The sequence below is a fragment of the Falco punctatus genome, assembly GCF_963210335.1.
Source record: "Falco punctatus genome assembly, chromosome: 6".
NCBI classification, from domain to species: domain Eukaryota; kingdom Metazoa; phylum Chordata; class Aves; order Falconiformes; family Falconidae; genus Falco; species Falco punctatus.
The window spans coordinates 30,291,035-30,304,963 of record NC_137585.1 but is presented as its reverse complement, the minus strand read 5'-3'; the positions used below and the strand labels follow the sequence as shown (position 1 = coordinate 30,304,963).

Below are 13,929 nucleotides of genomic sequence, written 5' to 3'. Positions count from 1 at the left end.
TCTCCACACCTGACTTAAAGAACTTCAAATATGCTGATACTTTCCATGAAATTAAAACCATTAATAGTTTCATTAATGTCTTGAAACACTAAAAGAGAAAAACCTACACATTGATTATTGGGGGGTTTATTTTTATTCCTCTCCCACTCCACATTTCACCATATTTTGGAATTGTTTCATATTTAACCTTATTTTGAATGCCTTACCCTGAGAAATACTTGATGATGAGCTAATTAAAACCTGTGTATTTTAATCAAAATTACTGACACATGTTCTCCAATCTTAATTCCACCTTCGATGAGGCTTTTTTGTTTGGAAATTTGTTACAGCTCTACTGCCTTGAATTTACTGGCAAACCTGACAGTTATAAGTATCTACTACATGAACAAATTACATTTTGCAAAGTATTTTATTTACAGTTTTGAGGTAAGACATTTAAGTAAATCAGCTTTTTGAAATCCACACTGTAATCCTCAAGTATAAGTCTCTCAACAAGTTTAAAACCACAGTTTAAAGGAAATGACACTGCACTGTACTGTTAGGAAAAGATAATACACTATGTAAAGTCCTTTAAAAAGTAAAAAAAGAAACAAACCAGACAAAAGGCATTTGCTTTCTTGTTAAAGCTCAATAGTAAAAAGAACAAAAGAAGTCCCATTACCCGTGCTGGACTGACTCCAGTAGTGCTGGCAGTCAAGACTTCATGTTGTGAATCGATAATATTTTTAATCTTCAAATCCAAATCTTCTACAACTTCCTCTATTGCCTGACAGAAAGGATCCCCATTGCTTCGGTCTTTTATCAAATGCATCTTCACTGTTGACAGAATTCGCTCCCCTGCAATTCTGAAAATAGGCACGGGGTCATCTCCACATTAACCTTGGCAGCACTCTAGTATACCTATTAGTGTTGAACATAGCCAGTCTTCACAGCTAATCAAAACTCTTCAAAGAACAGCTTTGATCTTTTAAATCAAACAGCAGCATAGAAGTATTATTCAACATAATAGTTTGGGGGAAAAAAAAGAAAAATATTATAAGGAAAGGTAATGAATTCAGCATTTAGTAATAGTCTGAGCTGCAACATTAACTTCATAAAAGTTCAGAGAAAATTACTTTCTTTAAACCTACCACTACTGTTTTGCTCATAAGTTGTTTACATGTAAAAAAAAAAAGTTTCATTGGAACATGCATTCCAATTTAACAGCCCATTAGATTTTTGAGGTTTTTGTACTTCAAACTATCAATCTGCCTTCAATTTTATTTAAATAGATAGTAATTAGACTAGATGAACATCACTGCCATAAAGGCACACACTATTAATCTTTTTTCATCATCTAGAAAAAAATGCTTACAGAAAAGAACTTAGTTTAATCATGAAACGTCCGTGCAGTTTGACATCAAAAGTATAAATAATTGAATCTAATTGATAGAAGAACTTTATTTTAACTCTTGTAAAAGGATAAGGTGATATTTGTGAGTGCACCTAAACTATGTTTAGACTGTTAATTTCATTTTTTGTCCTGTACCTTGAACCACATTGCATGTATGACAGACTACTTTGGGGATCACTTTTGGATTAGAACTACCAGGTCTCTTCAAAAGACTCTTGAGTGATTAGCAGTTACAGTTGTACAGATGTTGTTCCAGTAGGCAGTACTGAGAGAACTACACCATGTCTTGCTCCCTCAGACTTGCAAGATCCACATATTCTATAAAAATGGTAATATAGCAGGCTGCCAGGTAGAACACATTACCCTGAGTATGTAAAAAAAAAAAATAATAATTCTTGAAGAAGCACAAAAACCCCCACAATTCTGTGTCTAAAAATTGGTTACAGGGACCAAAGCTCTTGTGACAGCACACCTTGATTTACCCAGACCTAGTGAATGAGAAGAAGCAGTTAAAATTCCAAGAATTCCACTGGCCATTTATAAGTGCATCTTTCCGCTTGGGTTGAAAATGCTGCCCTGAACAATGCTGCTCAAATGTAATAAAAGAACTATAACCTTGTAACGACAGTGAGCATAGCCCCATGACAATAATGGAAAATCCAAGTGTTAGGAGCAAATTGCTTATTTTGCGGGAGTTGTGTGGTGAGTAGGTGCAAAAGCCATATGGAGGTACAAAGGTAAGAATCACTAGTTATCCACCACTACTATGAACTATGACTATGAACCAGCTTAAGTAAATTAGCTAGGGGATCACAGATCTTATCTCAGAGATTATAAGAAACTATATTGAGACAGCAAATGTGTCTTGGCTACTTTAAAGATTTAGTGAAAGACAGAATAAACCCCTTGAGTTAAGAGCTTAATAATTTTGTCCAGTATCTACACAGAACATACAGTCTTTCACTTAATGTTTTGCCATTGCTTGAGGTTGGGCAAACAACAAACAAACAAAAAACAACAACAAAAAAGCACTACAAGAACCACTCAGCTTTCCTACATCATAATGCATCTCTTCGCAAAAAGCTTTTTGAAGTTGCATGCTGTTTGAAAACTTTATCAATTCTTCAGTCTTCTGAGAACATGAACCCATCACCCAGGCCAACAAAGTTGATTATAATCAAGATTCCCATCACCTCACCAAGCAACCATTTATCTTCTCTTCAACACCATATGTCTAAGAACTTCATTATTTCCCTGTGACACACTGTCTTCAATTTCATTCTCTCTCTGCTTATCTTCCTCAACCATTTCAGAGTGTGATAATCTGTAATTTATTTTTTAGCTCTAATTTATAGTTGTTTGTTGTTGTTTTTTGTTTTTTTATTAATTCCCTCCCCTTTTACTTTCTTATGTACAGAGTAATTTTCACCTTTGAATACCAGCTAATAACACACACAATAATAATGGAAAAAAATCATAACAAGAGGTACAAAGGACCTGTTCTTAAAAAAAACACAAACAAAACAATTCCCAGGACAAATAGGTAGAACTCTGTGTTTAGGACATACTCTGAACTAAGATTAGAGATTGAGACAGCACTCAGGAGAAGTATCATAAAGATTTTCTCTGTTCATACAAGGCATGTATTTATTGCCAGTGTTGGAGACAAGATCCTGTACTTGTGGACCTTTCTTTTGGTTGTACAATCACATTTCATATCCTTAATGGAGATTCTCTGCGGTGACAGCAGTGACTCAAAAAATTAAAACAAGCAAAAAACCCCAAACCCCAGCCTTCCAGGCACCATCTGATTTCCTATTGCAATAATCCATCTTCCCTTTCCAATTAACCTACAGTTTCTTTCTCCAGACTTTAAGAAACACTAGCCATTTTCCAGCAACATCTAATAATTGGATAGGATGGCCAACCCTGAAAAAGGGTAGCCTGTTAAACCTTGCCTTTAAAAGCAGAATTACTGAAGTTTTACCTTTTTTTTCCCCTGAGAGCTCGGTTTATAGTCCAAATCAAAGCAGAAAGGCAGAATGTAGAGAATAACCTAACATCAGTCTACCTAGCTCAGAAACCAATTGTTTTAACTATTGTACATGGGCTGTACAAAATGACTCCATATTTATTCACACACCCTGAACTCCTGAGCTGCTATTGGCACCTACAGTAAAATTTTTAGATACATCAATGATGCTGAAAATCACAGGTCTGCCAAAAACTCAAGGCAATGGCAATGGTTTTATTACTCCAGGTGGCATATCCAAGAGTGAAATGACGACAAATTTTTCAACTTCATCCATGCTTACTGGCTTCCTCCATTCTCCTGCCTACTTACCCTAAAAGCATATCTTGCAAATTGAAAGAAAGTTACTATTTTGTACACATCAAATTCTGAAGATTAATTTTAGAATTCTGGTTGGGAGAACTTCAATCAAATGAAACTGTATGTCTACATTCATATAAAATAAAAGGGCAGAGGTAAGAACAGGAATTAAGTCAGAGGAAAACTAGATTGTTTATATTGCTTCCTGTTAAAATACATGGAGGGAACTGGGCCAGAGACCTTGCTGTTTTGGCTTATCCTGGCTGAACAAGATTCCTGTAAATAACTTAGAAAATGTGAAGTTAACTTGAAACTTTTTTTTTTTTTTTGGCTTTTTTCCAGGTCAAAACCAAACATTTCCACAGAATTCTCAGCTTTAACTTTTACAGATTAAAGTTTATTCAATTTACATTAGATTTGCAGTCTTGGTTAAACAGAAAAACTTATGCTTTGCAGAAATCTAAGCACAATGTATGCACTTAGACAAAAGAAAAGTTACCATGTGAAGTCTCTCTGCACACAGGTCAAGAACCATCCAGATCTTAGAAAGGATATTTAAAAATAAAAAAAAAAAAAAAAAAAAAAAAAAAGATGCTGGTGTACCTCTGCTCCAGAAACCACAAAAACCACAATTCAATCTAACCACAAGAGAATGAAAAGTTCAAGGGCTGGAGGAATCATCCAGTGCAAGTTGTCAAGAGGTAAGAAGAGATCGCTGTTGAAGAAAAGTTCTGTCTCAGAGATGCATATAGGAACTGTAGCCAAGTTTCCTGATGCTTCTTGCTAAACTGCTTTATTTCCTTCAGCCCCAAATTGACACTTTCCAAAATAATACCCTCAAATGGGAAAAGCATTGTGTTAAATGTATAGTATCTATTCTATAAATACTGTGCTCAACCTAGAACTCCAAGACAAACAAGCTGGTGAAGGGACTGACTGAACTTGTCTTTGTTCAGTCCTTTCTGTCTAGAGATATCCTGAGCTTATCTACATCATTCCACACATTTTACATACATATACACGTATGTATACTGGAACAAAAAGTATTACCATACATATAGCACCAGGCATCAGTTAATTAAGATGATTATGCCCTTAATTTAAATGCTATGCTCTGTATATGCCTATTACCTTGTAGCTTTTCACAGAGGGGAAAAAACCACCAAAAAACAACTGTGATAAAAACATTTTCTAGGTTTATTTTTTTTGCTTCTACTACTCAATGCCAACTAAGGATATTTGCTAGTAGAAGTAAAGTTCATTTAATCTCTTTTTTTCCCCATATTCCTCCTTTTCCAGGGAAGAGTTCCAGTCCCCCATCAGATATACACAGTACTAACTGGAGCAAAGAGAAGGAAAAGTTTATTCATACTTCAACTAGAATTTATATAAACAAGCCAAGACATAAAATGTTGATCTAATGTGTGTGGATTAGTACTGAAACACTGTGCCACAGCTTATGCCATTTTACATCAGGATATAACAAAATAAGTTACATTGTAAAGTTTCTTTTCTTAATCTTGAATATATTTATAAAATGTTGAATTTCTCTCATTTGTGCTATTTCATGAATATTTCAAAGCTTACTACAGAAAGCCCTAACTAACCATGTCTAGCAGTTTCAGAAAGTACCGTCAAGACAGTCTCAGTAGGAGAAGCATTCTTTTCATCTCTTTATATAGGCCATCTAGAGCACAAATGGAGATAGCTAGGACTTGGTCTAAATTTAGAGTCCTTTCTGTGGTAAAAAGGATCTCATTCTTTTCCCAGAAAACACAACTCACTGGCAAAAAACAACTTGAGAAACAACCATCAAAAAGATGAAACTATAAATTAACAATAAATATGGTAGTTCTATCTAAAGCAATCAGATAAGTTACCTGAGCAACTTCAGAACCACTAGTAGTATACTTAATCTTTTTAAATCTCACTAACAATGAACTAAAAGCACGAAGTAAAAGGAAAATGTGGTAAAAATGCAACTTGGGATTTTGGGGTTTTGTTTGTAGGGAGGTTTTTTGTTTGGTTGGGTTTTGGGGTTTGGGGTTTTTTTTGTTTTGCTTTGTGTTTTGTTTGGCTTTTTTTTTATTATTTATATAAAATTGAGACTCTATGCCAGATTGCTGTGATATTACTCTTTTATAGGTTTATATTATGTAGAAAATCAGTTGAACTTAAATGAACTTCAAAATATCTGGCATGGTAGTAGAAAAGAAATCTTTATATGAACACAGTAAGGCTGAACACTGTTACCCACTTTGCAGTTCCTAACAGCTAGAAAGGCAGCAAAGTTTGTTTTGAATATGGAATTAAATGGGCAAAGTTATCCATCTTCAGATAATTTTTACAGCAGCAAAGGTGAAGAATTTTAGTTCTTAAATCTGAAAGAGGAGCAAGAAATCTAACTGAATTCAAGAATGAACTTGATATATTAAACAAAGCAATGTTATTTGTTTAAGGCAATTGAGAACTGGAGAGACCTTGTCCCTCTCCACTCAGGGTGCCTGCTAACAAGGTTCCTCTGATGTTTTATTCAGATCATAACCTGCTGACACGGAACATTCTAGGACAAAGTGCTTTAATCTCACATCCATGGTCTTTTAAATCATCTCAAAGGACAACTCATCAAATCCAGTTAGTAGTAAACATCTGTCATCTACCACTATAAAAGAGGTTGTAAAAAAGCAATTTTTTTAGACTCTAATATGATTTTCTGTTCAGCGTCATGTGCAACAATGTTTCTTTGTTCAAAAGGTATGAACTGAAAGAAACCTCAACTAGAAAACCTACTGCTACCTTCAGCTATGATAGAAATAATCAGAGAAAATCTATCAGAACAATTATAAATGCTAAAAAACCCCAACCATTCAGAAGCATCCACCTTCCACTGTCCATCCAGCTGGGAATGTTAAGACACAAAAGCCTGGATCCAACAGTACAGTGTCGATCTTCAGCTGAGTGGACTTGGCAAAGATCAAATGTGACCATCAGTGTGTCTGTCCAGTATTCCATGGCAAGTCCACAGCAGAAGAGACATAGAACCAAGCACCCTTTCCCTCCTTTGATGGCCTGCATGACTTTTCATTTGCTTTAGCAGCTCAGAAGGGTCCAACAAAGACTACTGTCTTCCATTACACAGCCTCAATTTGCACTCTTGTTTCCTAGCCACAAAAGCTAGGACTGCTGGGTGGGTGGATGAGGGGAAAGTATTTGATCACACAATTAAAGACTGCTAATGCATGCATTTCGGGTGACTGAACTAAGACTTCACTAGCAGCCTCTACGTGCTTAGTTTTACAGACAACATTCAGTTAACTTTTTTTTTTTTTTAATTAACAAGTTTCTAAACATTTTACATCAACTGACAGAATGAATAGCTTACCATCTTCAGCATGAACCAGCGCTAAGAGGAGCAGACAGTTCAGGTGTCTTGTAGCCAGAGAAAAACAGATGTTTAAGGTAAAATGAATCATATGCTAGAAATGCCTTATTTGCACCAGTGCTTCTAAAGGGAGTTTAAAAAACCACAGTACAATGTAAAACTCTACTTGTTAACTAGGCATTGTATAAACCATATCTTCTGTCACTGGTTACTTATACTAAAAATATTCTTAATCTTGTGCCCACTTGAACCCTTTTGCCTTAAATCATTGTGTCCTAGTCCTATCACATTTCCAACTCATTTTCCTTATCAAACTTGTCTATTCTGTTCCTAATAAAATTACCACAAATACAAGCTTCTCTGCTAACCTAAAATCTAAATCACAATGGCAAGAGCTCTTCTTACAGAACTGGGGCCTCAGTGTGCAAAATTAATGTGATGCAGAAGCACTTTTATTTATTTTCTGGAAATATATCCTTTGTGGAAAAGACTATAGAGTAGCATACAGAAGAAAAAATGTTGAAGATATGGACAATATTCAAAACCTGATAAAAAGCAGAACAGACTCCTGAAGCCTATTCCAAGAACAGAAAACAATATATGAAAATTCTATTATAGTAAGGTCAACATTTTTATTCATTCATTTCAACTTCTCCAACAGAGGTTAAAAAATAGATGACAAACATATCTAACTTACGTAGCAGGAACAAATGCCTTAAACCAGATTACAAACATCTAGTGATTATGGGTTGCAAGAGTAGCACAGCCTTTTTCTTTGTTATGGATTTACAAAGCTGTTTTAGAACTTAGTAAAACCTGAACAGTCAGCCAACTTTTTAATTTAGAACTATTTGAAGAGAATAGCAGTCTAATTCTACTCTCAAACACAAAGCAGCAAGATGACAAGTACAGCCTCATCTACCTGGTTAGAAGAGCGGGATAAATTTTATCTAAAAAATAATATAAAATACACATGCTCTTAACAGAGCAATAACTGTGCCTTTAAAGAAAACCCTTTTTTTTTTGTTATATGCATAGATTTAAAAAGATTACTTCACATTAATTTCAAAAATTGTATCAGTGAACTTATCTAGATGTTAAATATATTTGTAAAAGAAAAAAGTGATATTAAAACACTCCTAATAATCAAAAATTCTACCTCAAACAATGGATGCATGCATTATTACTCTAGTTTTTCAAACCATACACAATTAAATATTAGCTGAAGACCCTACTTTAGGCCCTTTGGAGTTTTGCAGTTTATTAGATTCATAATAAAATACAGCAAAAAATAATCCTGTTGCTAAGTATTTTTCCATCTTGCCGCTGCCACTTTTGCTGTATTGCTAAAAATTTCTTTTACCGTAGTGGAAGAAAACTGGGTGACTCTTCCTCAGGAAGTACCACCATCTAAAAGATCTAGCGCCTTCCCAAGAACTTACTGCAAACAACAAAGTTGGTGTTCTGTCAGTGTCTGCTCTCACTAGGATTAATTTTGGATATTCTCCCTACCAAGCAATGTTCCTCAAGTCCAGTGACAAACATACTATAAAACTAAAGAAGTATTCTTCTCAGAACAAGATTCCTGATGAGCAGCCATGTGCATTCCATGCTACAGTTCAATTGTTCTACCGTAACATATCCAGCTTAGTAGTTCCCTCCACACATTATTACTTTCCTGCAATTTAATGAAAGTTATCAGGATAGAAATTATGGGCAGGGAGCTGCCAGACTGCTTCTCGAATATGGATTAAAGGTAGGCTGTGGAAACAGATGAACTGGTAGTTTGGTGTCTGTATGATGGCTTAAGGGTAAGATTCCAGCACTAATACTAAAGTGCCATAACCTTCATGTCTTCTTTTTAATTAAGGGTCTATATCTGACCTTCCATATCTAGGACGTAATGGTCAGTGTATTCTCCAGCACCAGCCTAAATTAGGAAGGAAAGGGACAGTAAATTACAAAAAGCACATTTTTAATTGAATGCTTTATTTTACAAGTGGGGCACTTAAGATACCACACTTCAACTGTGATGTCTGAAGTTGGACTTAACCTCAAAAGATCACCTTTTTCCATCAAAATATTTTGTTTTCTTGTAAATCCATTTCAAATCGCAATTAAGTTTATTTGTAAAATTATTTACTTCAACATATTAAAACATTTTTGACATTAAGTTTAAATGAAAAAATCAGATTAAAGCATATCAGTATTTCTATTATAAAGTTATGTTAAAGCACATTAGTCTGAAGTGGCAAGTACTTTCAAGGAAAATTTAAGACTCTGGTTTAAACTTATTTTTTTCTTCTTATAAAATAATTATTTACTTACATAAGATTTGTTGGTATTTTTCTATTTCTTCCAAACACAGGAACATTTTTAGTTAAGTCACAAACACAATATTTGTTAACATGGTGCAATGGTAATACAGTCTTAATTTGGATCATTCTATAGAATCATAACTTACACTGTAAATATTTAAACATCAAAATAGTCTTCATTTCAATGATGCTAAGAGTTGAGAAACTAAGGTTAGTGGCCAAGTTCTCAGTATTTTACTGAAAAACAGTACATTGCATACACTCTAAAACAGTCTAAAGAGATTTACCCAGTAAAACACAATAAAAAAGGTTAGAAGGAATATAAGCTCCTCATGATTACACAACTACAACTTCATTGGAATAACCAAGACATGGTGGGACAGCCTGACAGCTGGAGTGCTACAAAGGATTAATATAATATTAGCTCTTCAGGAAAGACAAGTGGGGAAGCGCCCTCTACATGTAGGAGCCGCTCAGAGGTATGGAGGAGCTCTTCTTAACTGTGAGGGTGGTGAGGCACAAAACCAGGTTGCCCAGAGAAGCTGAGGTTGCCCCATCCCTGCAGGTGCTCAAGGCCAGGCTGGATGGGGCTCCAAGCAACCTGGTCTAGTGGAAGGTGTCCCAGCCCATGGCAGGGGGGTTGGAACTAGGTGATCTTTAAGGTCCTTTCCAACACAAATCATTCTATGATTCTATTGGACACAAGAGGGTCGTTGAGAGCTGGTGAATCAGGGTAAGGATTTGTTATAGGCAACCCAACAGACATGAGGAAATGGGCAAAGCATACTTAAAGCAACTCTCAGCAGGTTTTGTATTACAGACCCTGGTTTTTACACGACGCTTAAAGGACACCCCAACATCTGTCGGAAGAACATCACAATGGGATGCAAGCAGTCAAGATTTCTGGAGAGCATCAGGGATACTGGATGAGTGACATATGGAGTTACACACAGCTGAGTCTGCTATTCACTAACAAGGAAGAATTGGTCAGGGACACAGAGGGGAAAAAATAATAATAATAATAAAAAAAAAAAATCAATGGCAACCTTGGCTGTAGCAACCATGAAGTAGTGGAGTTCAAGATCTGAGGGAAGCAAGGAAAGCAAATAGAGTACAGACTGTTTTTTTAGGAGAGCAGATTTCAGCTTATTCAGTGAACTGGTCCACGGAAACCCATGTGAGAAAGTTCTAAATGACAAAGAGGTTAAGAAAGCTGACATGTTATTAATGTCAGCATATTAAAAGCACAAGAACAGTCCATCACAATACTCAGGAAAACATGTAAAAATATCAGACCAGCTTGGCTAGACAGTGAACTGACAACAGAGTTTCAATGCAAAAAAGGCTTTACACGGGATGGTAAAGAAGGGACAGGTTACAAAGAAATATCTAGAAACGTTGCCTGGGCATTTAGGGATGTTGTCAGGAAAGCCAAAACTCAGCTGGACTTGAGACTTACAAGGAATGTTAAAGTAGCTTCATCTGCTGCTTGTGTACTAATATGCTGAACAAAAGGCTGAAAAGGAGGGACCTTTGCTAAAGGCAGGAGAATTTGCAACACTGGACAGACATAAAACTGAGGTACTTGATGCTGCCTTTGACTCAGCCTTCACCAACATGGTCTCCCACGCCTCTGATTAGAGACAGTTTTCAGAGAACTGCTAGCTGCGGGTGGGAGGGCAAGTCATTGTGATCAGGAAGGTCCCTGACAAATGGAGAAAAGCAAATGTTTGCAAAAAAAGGCCAAAAAGACAGTTTTTTCCTTGAGAAAATAATGTGAAAAGTCTTCTAAGAAAACATTTCTGGGCATGTGAAGGATTAGGTGCTGGCTGGTAACTGTAAACATGGATTTATTATATATTTGTAAATTATGCCTAATTGATCTGTTTGTTTCCTACACTAAAATGACTGGATGACTGGCTTTGCAGATCAGGAGAGAATGGTGGGTGCCATTTACCTTGACTGTAGCAAGGCTTTCAACACTGTCAGAAAATACCCTCAATGTACAAGTTTGGATGTTACAGTCTGGATGGGTGGACAACTAGATGAGTTAAAAACTGTTTGGATGATCAGGCTCAGAAGGTATTAAATGTGTTGCACTGTATCTAGAGGCCAGTAACAAATGGACTACCATAGGGGCCAATCCTGGAAATTGGGTTTTTTCTTTTAAATATCTTTGCCAGTGACTCAGTGATATACATGCTCATCAAGTTTGCAGATGATACTGAATTGGTCATGGTATGGAATGGTCAATATGTTTGAGGGCAGAGCTGCCATGCAGAGATACCTAAACAGATGGGAGGAATAGGCTGACAGCAACCACATGAAATTCAACAGGACATGCAAAGTCTTGGAAAGGGATAACCCCTTGCAATGATACAGGCTGGGAAGCAGCTTTATGTAAAAAAACCCAAGAGTCTTGGTGCATGTTCAGCAAGCTAACCATGAACGAGGACTGTCCCTTGGCAGCAAAGAAGGTCAACAGTACCCTTGGCTGCACCAACAGCAGCGTAGCCAGTAGTCTAAGGAACGTGATTATCCCTCTCTAATCAGCACTTGGACCAAATTTAGAATACTGCATCCAGTTTTGCTCCCCCCGCCCCCCAGTCCAGGAAAGACACTGATAAAACAGAGCAAGTACAACAAAGGGCTGCCAGGATGGTCAGGGAGACAGGCCCTGTGAGAAGCAAAAGGGAACAGCTTGTCCAGTCTGGAGCAGAGAAGGCTTCAGGGGGATCTAGTAACAGTTTTCTAATACCTAGAAGAAAACCAATGAGATTGAGCCAGGCTGTTCATGTTGGCAGTTAGTGGAAGGAAAAGAGACATGAAGCATAAATTGAAACAAAAGAGGTGCTAACTGGATATGGGGGGGGGGGGGGGGGGGGGGGGGGGGCAGGAAACACACAAGGACACTCAAGCAGTGGAACAGGTTGTCAAGAGGGAGACTGAAAACCTCCAAGGATGGAGACTGCACAAAGCTTGACTGTATAAAGCCCCAGCTAACCTAGACTGACCCCAAAACTGAACTTCCTTTGAGCAGGATGTTGAACTAAAATCTTCCTGATGTTCCAACCTGAATTACTCTGTGATCCTAAGTTTAAGGAGTCATACAGCCAATGTCTTACACACATTTGCACACTTTCCAGCAACTTCAGAACACGAAACTCCAATGCTGTGTGAACACTACCCAATTAACTCAAACATTCAGCACAGGACTAGACAGTCTCATATGCTTTCTCTTCCAAAATGCTATTGCATATCCAGATGTAACCACAGTTTCACAAAGCCAAACACGTAAGAAAGAGCATTTTCCACACAGATAATCAAGTCAAGCTGTATAGCTTCTACAGTTGACTACAGAAGACTGCGCACAGACCTGAAATGAAGACCCACTCCAAAGCATCACAGTCACTCAAATGTGTTGAATGAGACAATAGTAGCTGTTTAAATCTAAAGTTAGCTGTAATGTGAGCTGTACAATAGTGTCACCTAGTGCTCAGTGCTTACAGCAAAGTCAGGGCCCAACTCAAGAACAGTATTTACTGTCCATATATACCAACTTTGCTACTTTACAAAATCGGGGGGCCTTTTAAAGTATATGTATGTATATATAAACACACACACACCCTATATGAACCAACAAGTGCAGTAGCCAGTAAGACAAATCCCTTTTCATCATTCAATTTTAAGTCACACATGTTTTACAAACTTGAAAACAGACGTTCCAGAAATAAGTTCTTTCCAGATGCAAGAAGCATTGACTGGCCTAAAAGAGAAGGATTTCCAGGATGATGGATTAGTACTGACAATTTTAATTTCTACCAACAGAAAAGAGTTTCCAGATCCTCAGGTGTGTAATAATCATCCACTTCACTGACAAATACAACATTGATATGTTTCTTGTCAAGAAACAGGCACAAATAGAACATCCAGGCTGCATAAACGTTGTTCAAGTCTTATATGTACAGCATCTGTAAATAGTTTTAGGGTTACAAGTCTTATGGCATCCCCAGACTGTAAGGAATGTTCACAATACTGATTCTTGAAAGATTAGTGATTTCTTCTAATCAAAAAACTGCAGAATGAGGAAAGACAAGCTTATCTATTTCAAAACCCAGAGATTTGTAAGAATGTTCGATCTGCTCAGTGAATACACCTTGAAACTACTGAAGTTCATTGTATCTTTTAATTTCTCCTGCTATCAGGTCTGCTCACACTTTGTGCCATATCTGAATCAAATCATTATCATTTCATTAGATTTCCACTCTATTTGATAGCTTTCCCTTCCCTCATCTCATCTACTGTTCACTTAGTTAGCCAAATGACTTGAGGAAGAAAACCACATTTTTGCTGTTCTCCATAGACTAGCAGATACTTGGCTGCACCGTATTGCCATGTTCAAAAATTCTTAAGTGTGTCCCATCACTGTCCGACATCTTCGATTCAGTTTCTAGGTTTCCAAAGCAAAGGAACTTGACTTCAGTTGATGAAGAAAGCTTCTTTT

General features: G+C 36.8%; 1 protein-coding gene across 4 annotated transcripts in view; it reads right to left on the bottom strand.

The window, feature by feature from the left end:
* The window catches only part of PARPBP (PARP1 binding protein), a 57,393-nt gene that overhangs the window by 22,299 nt on the left and 21,165 nt on the right, over positions 1–13,929 (bottom strand). For all 4 annotated transcript variants that reach the window (XM_080392703.1, XM_080392700.1, XM_080392702.1 and 1 more), the window contains exon 7: positions 662–845. In XM_080392703.1, coding sequence (XP_080248829.1) covers positions 662–845 — 184 coding nt within the window. The remainder of the gene's footprint in view (positions 1–661; positions 846–13,929) is intronic.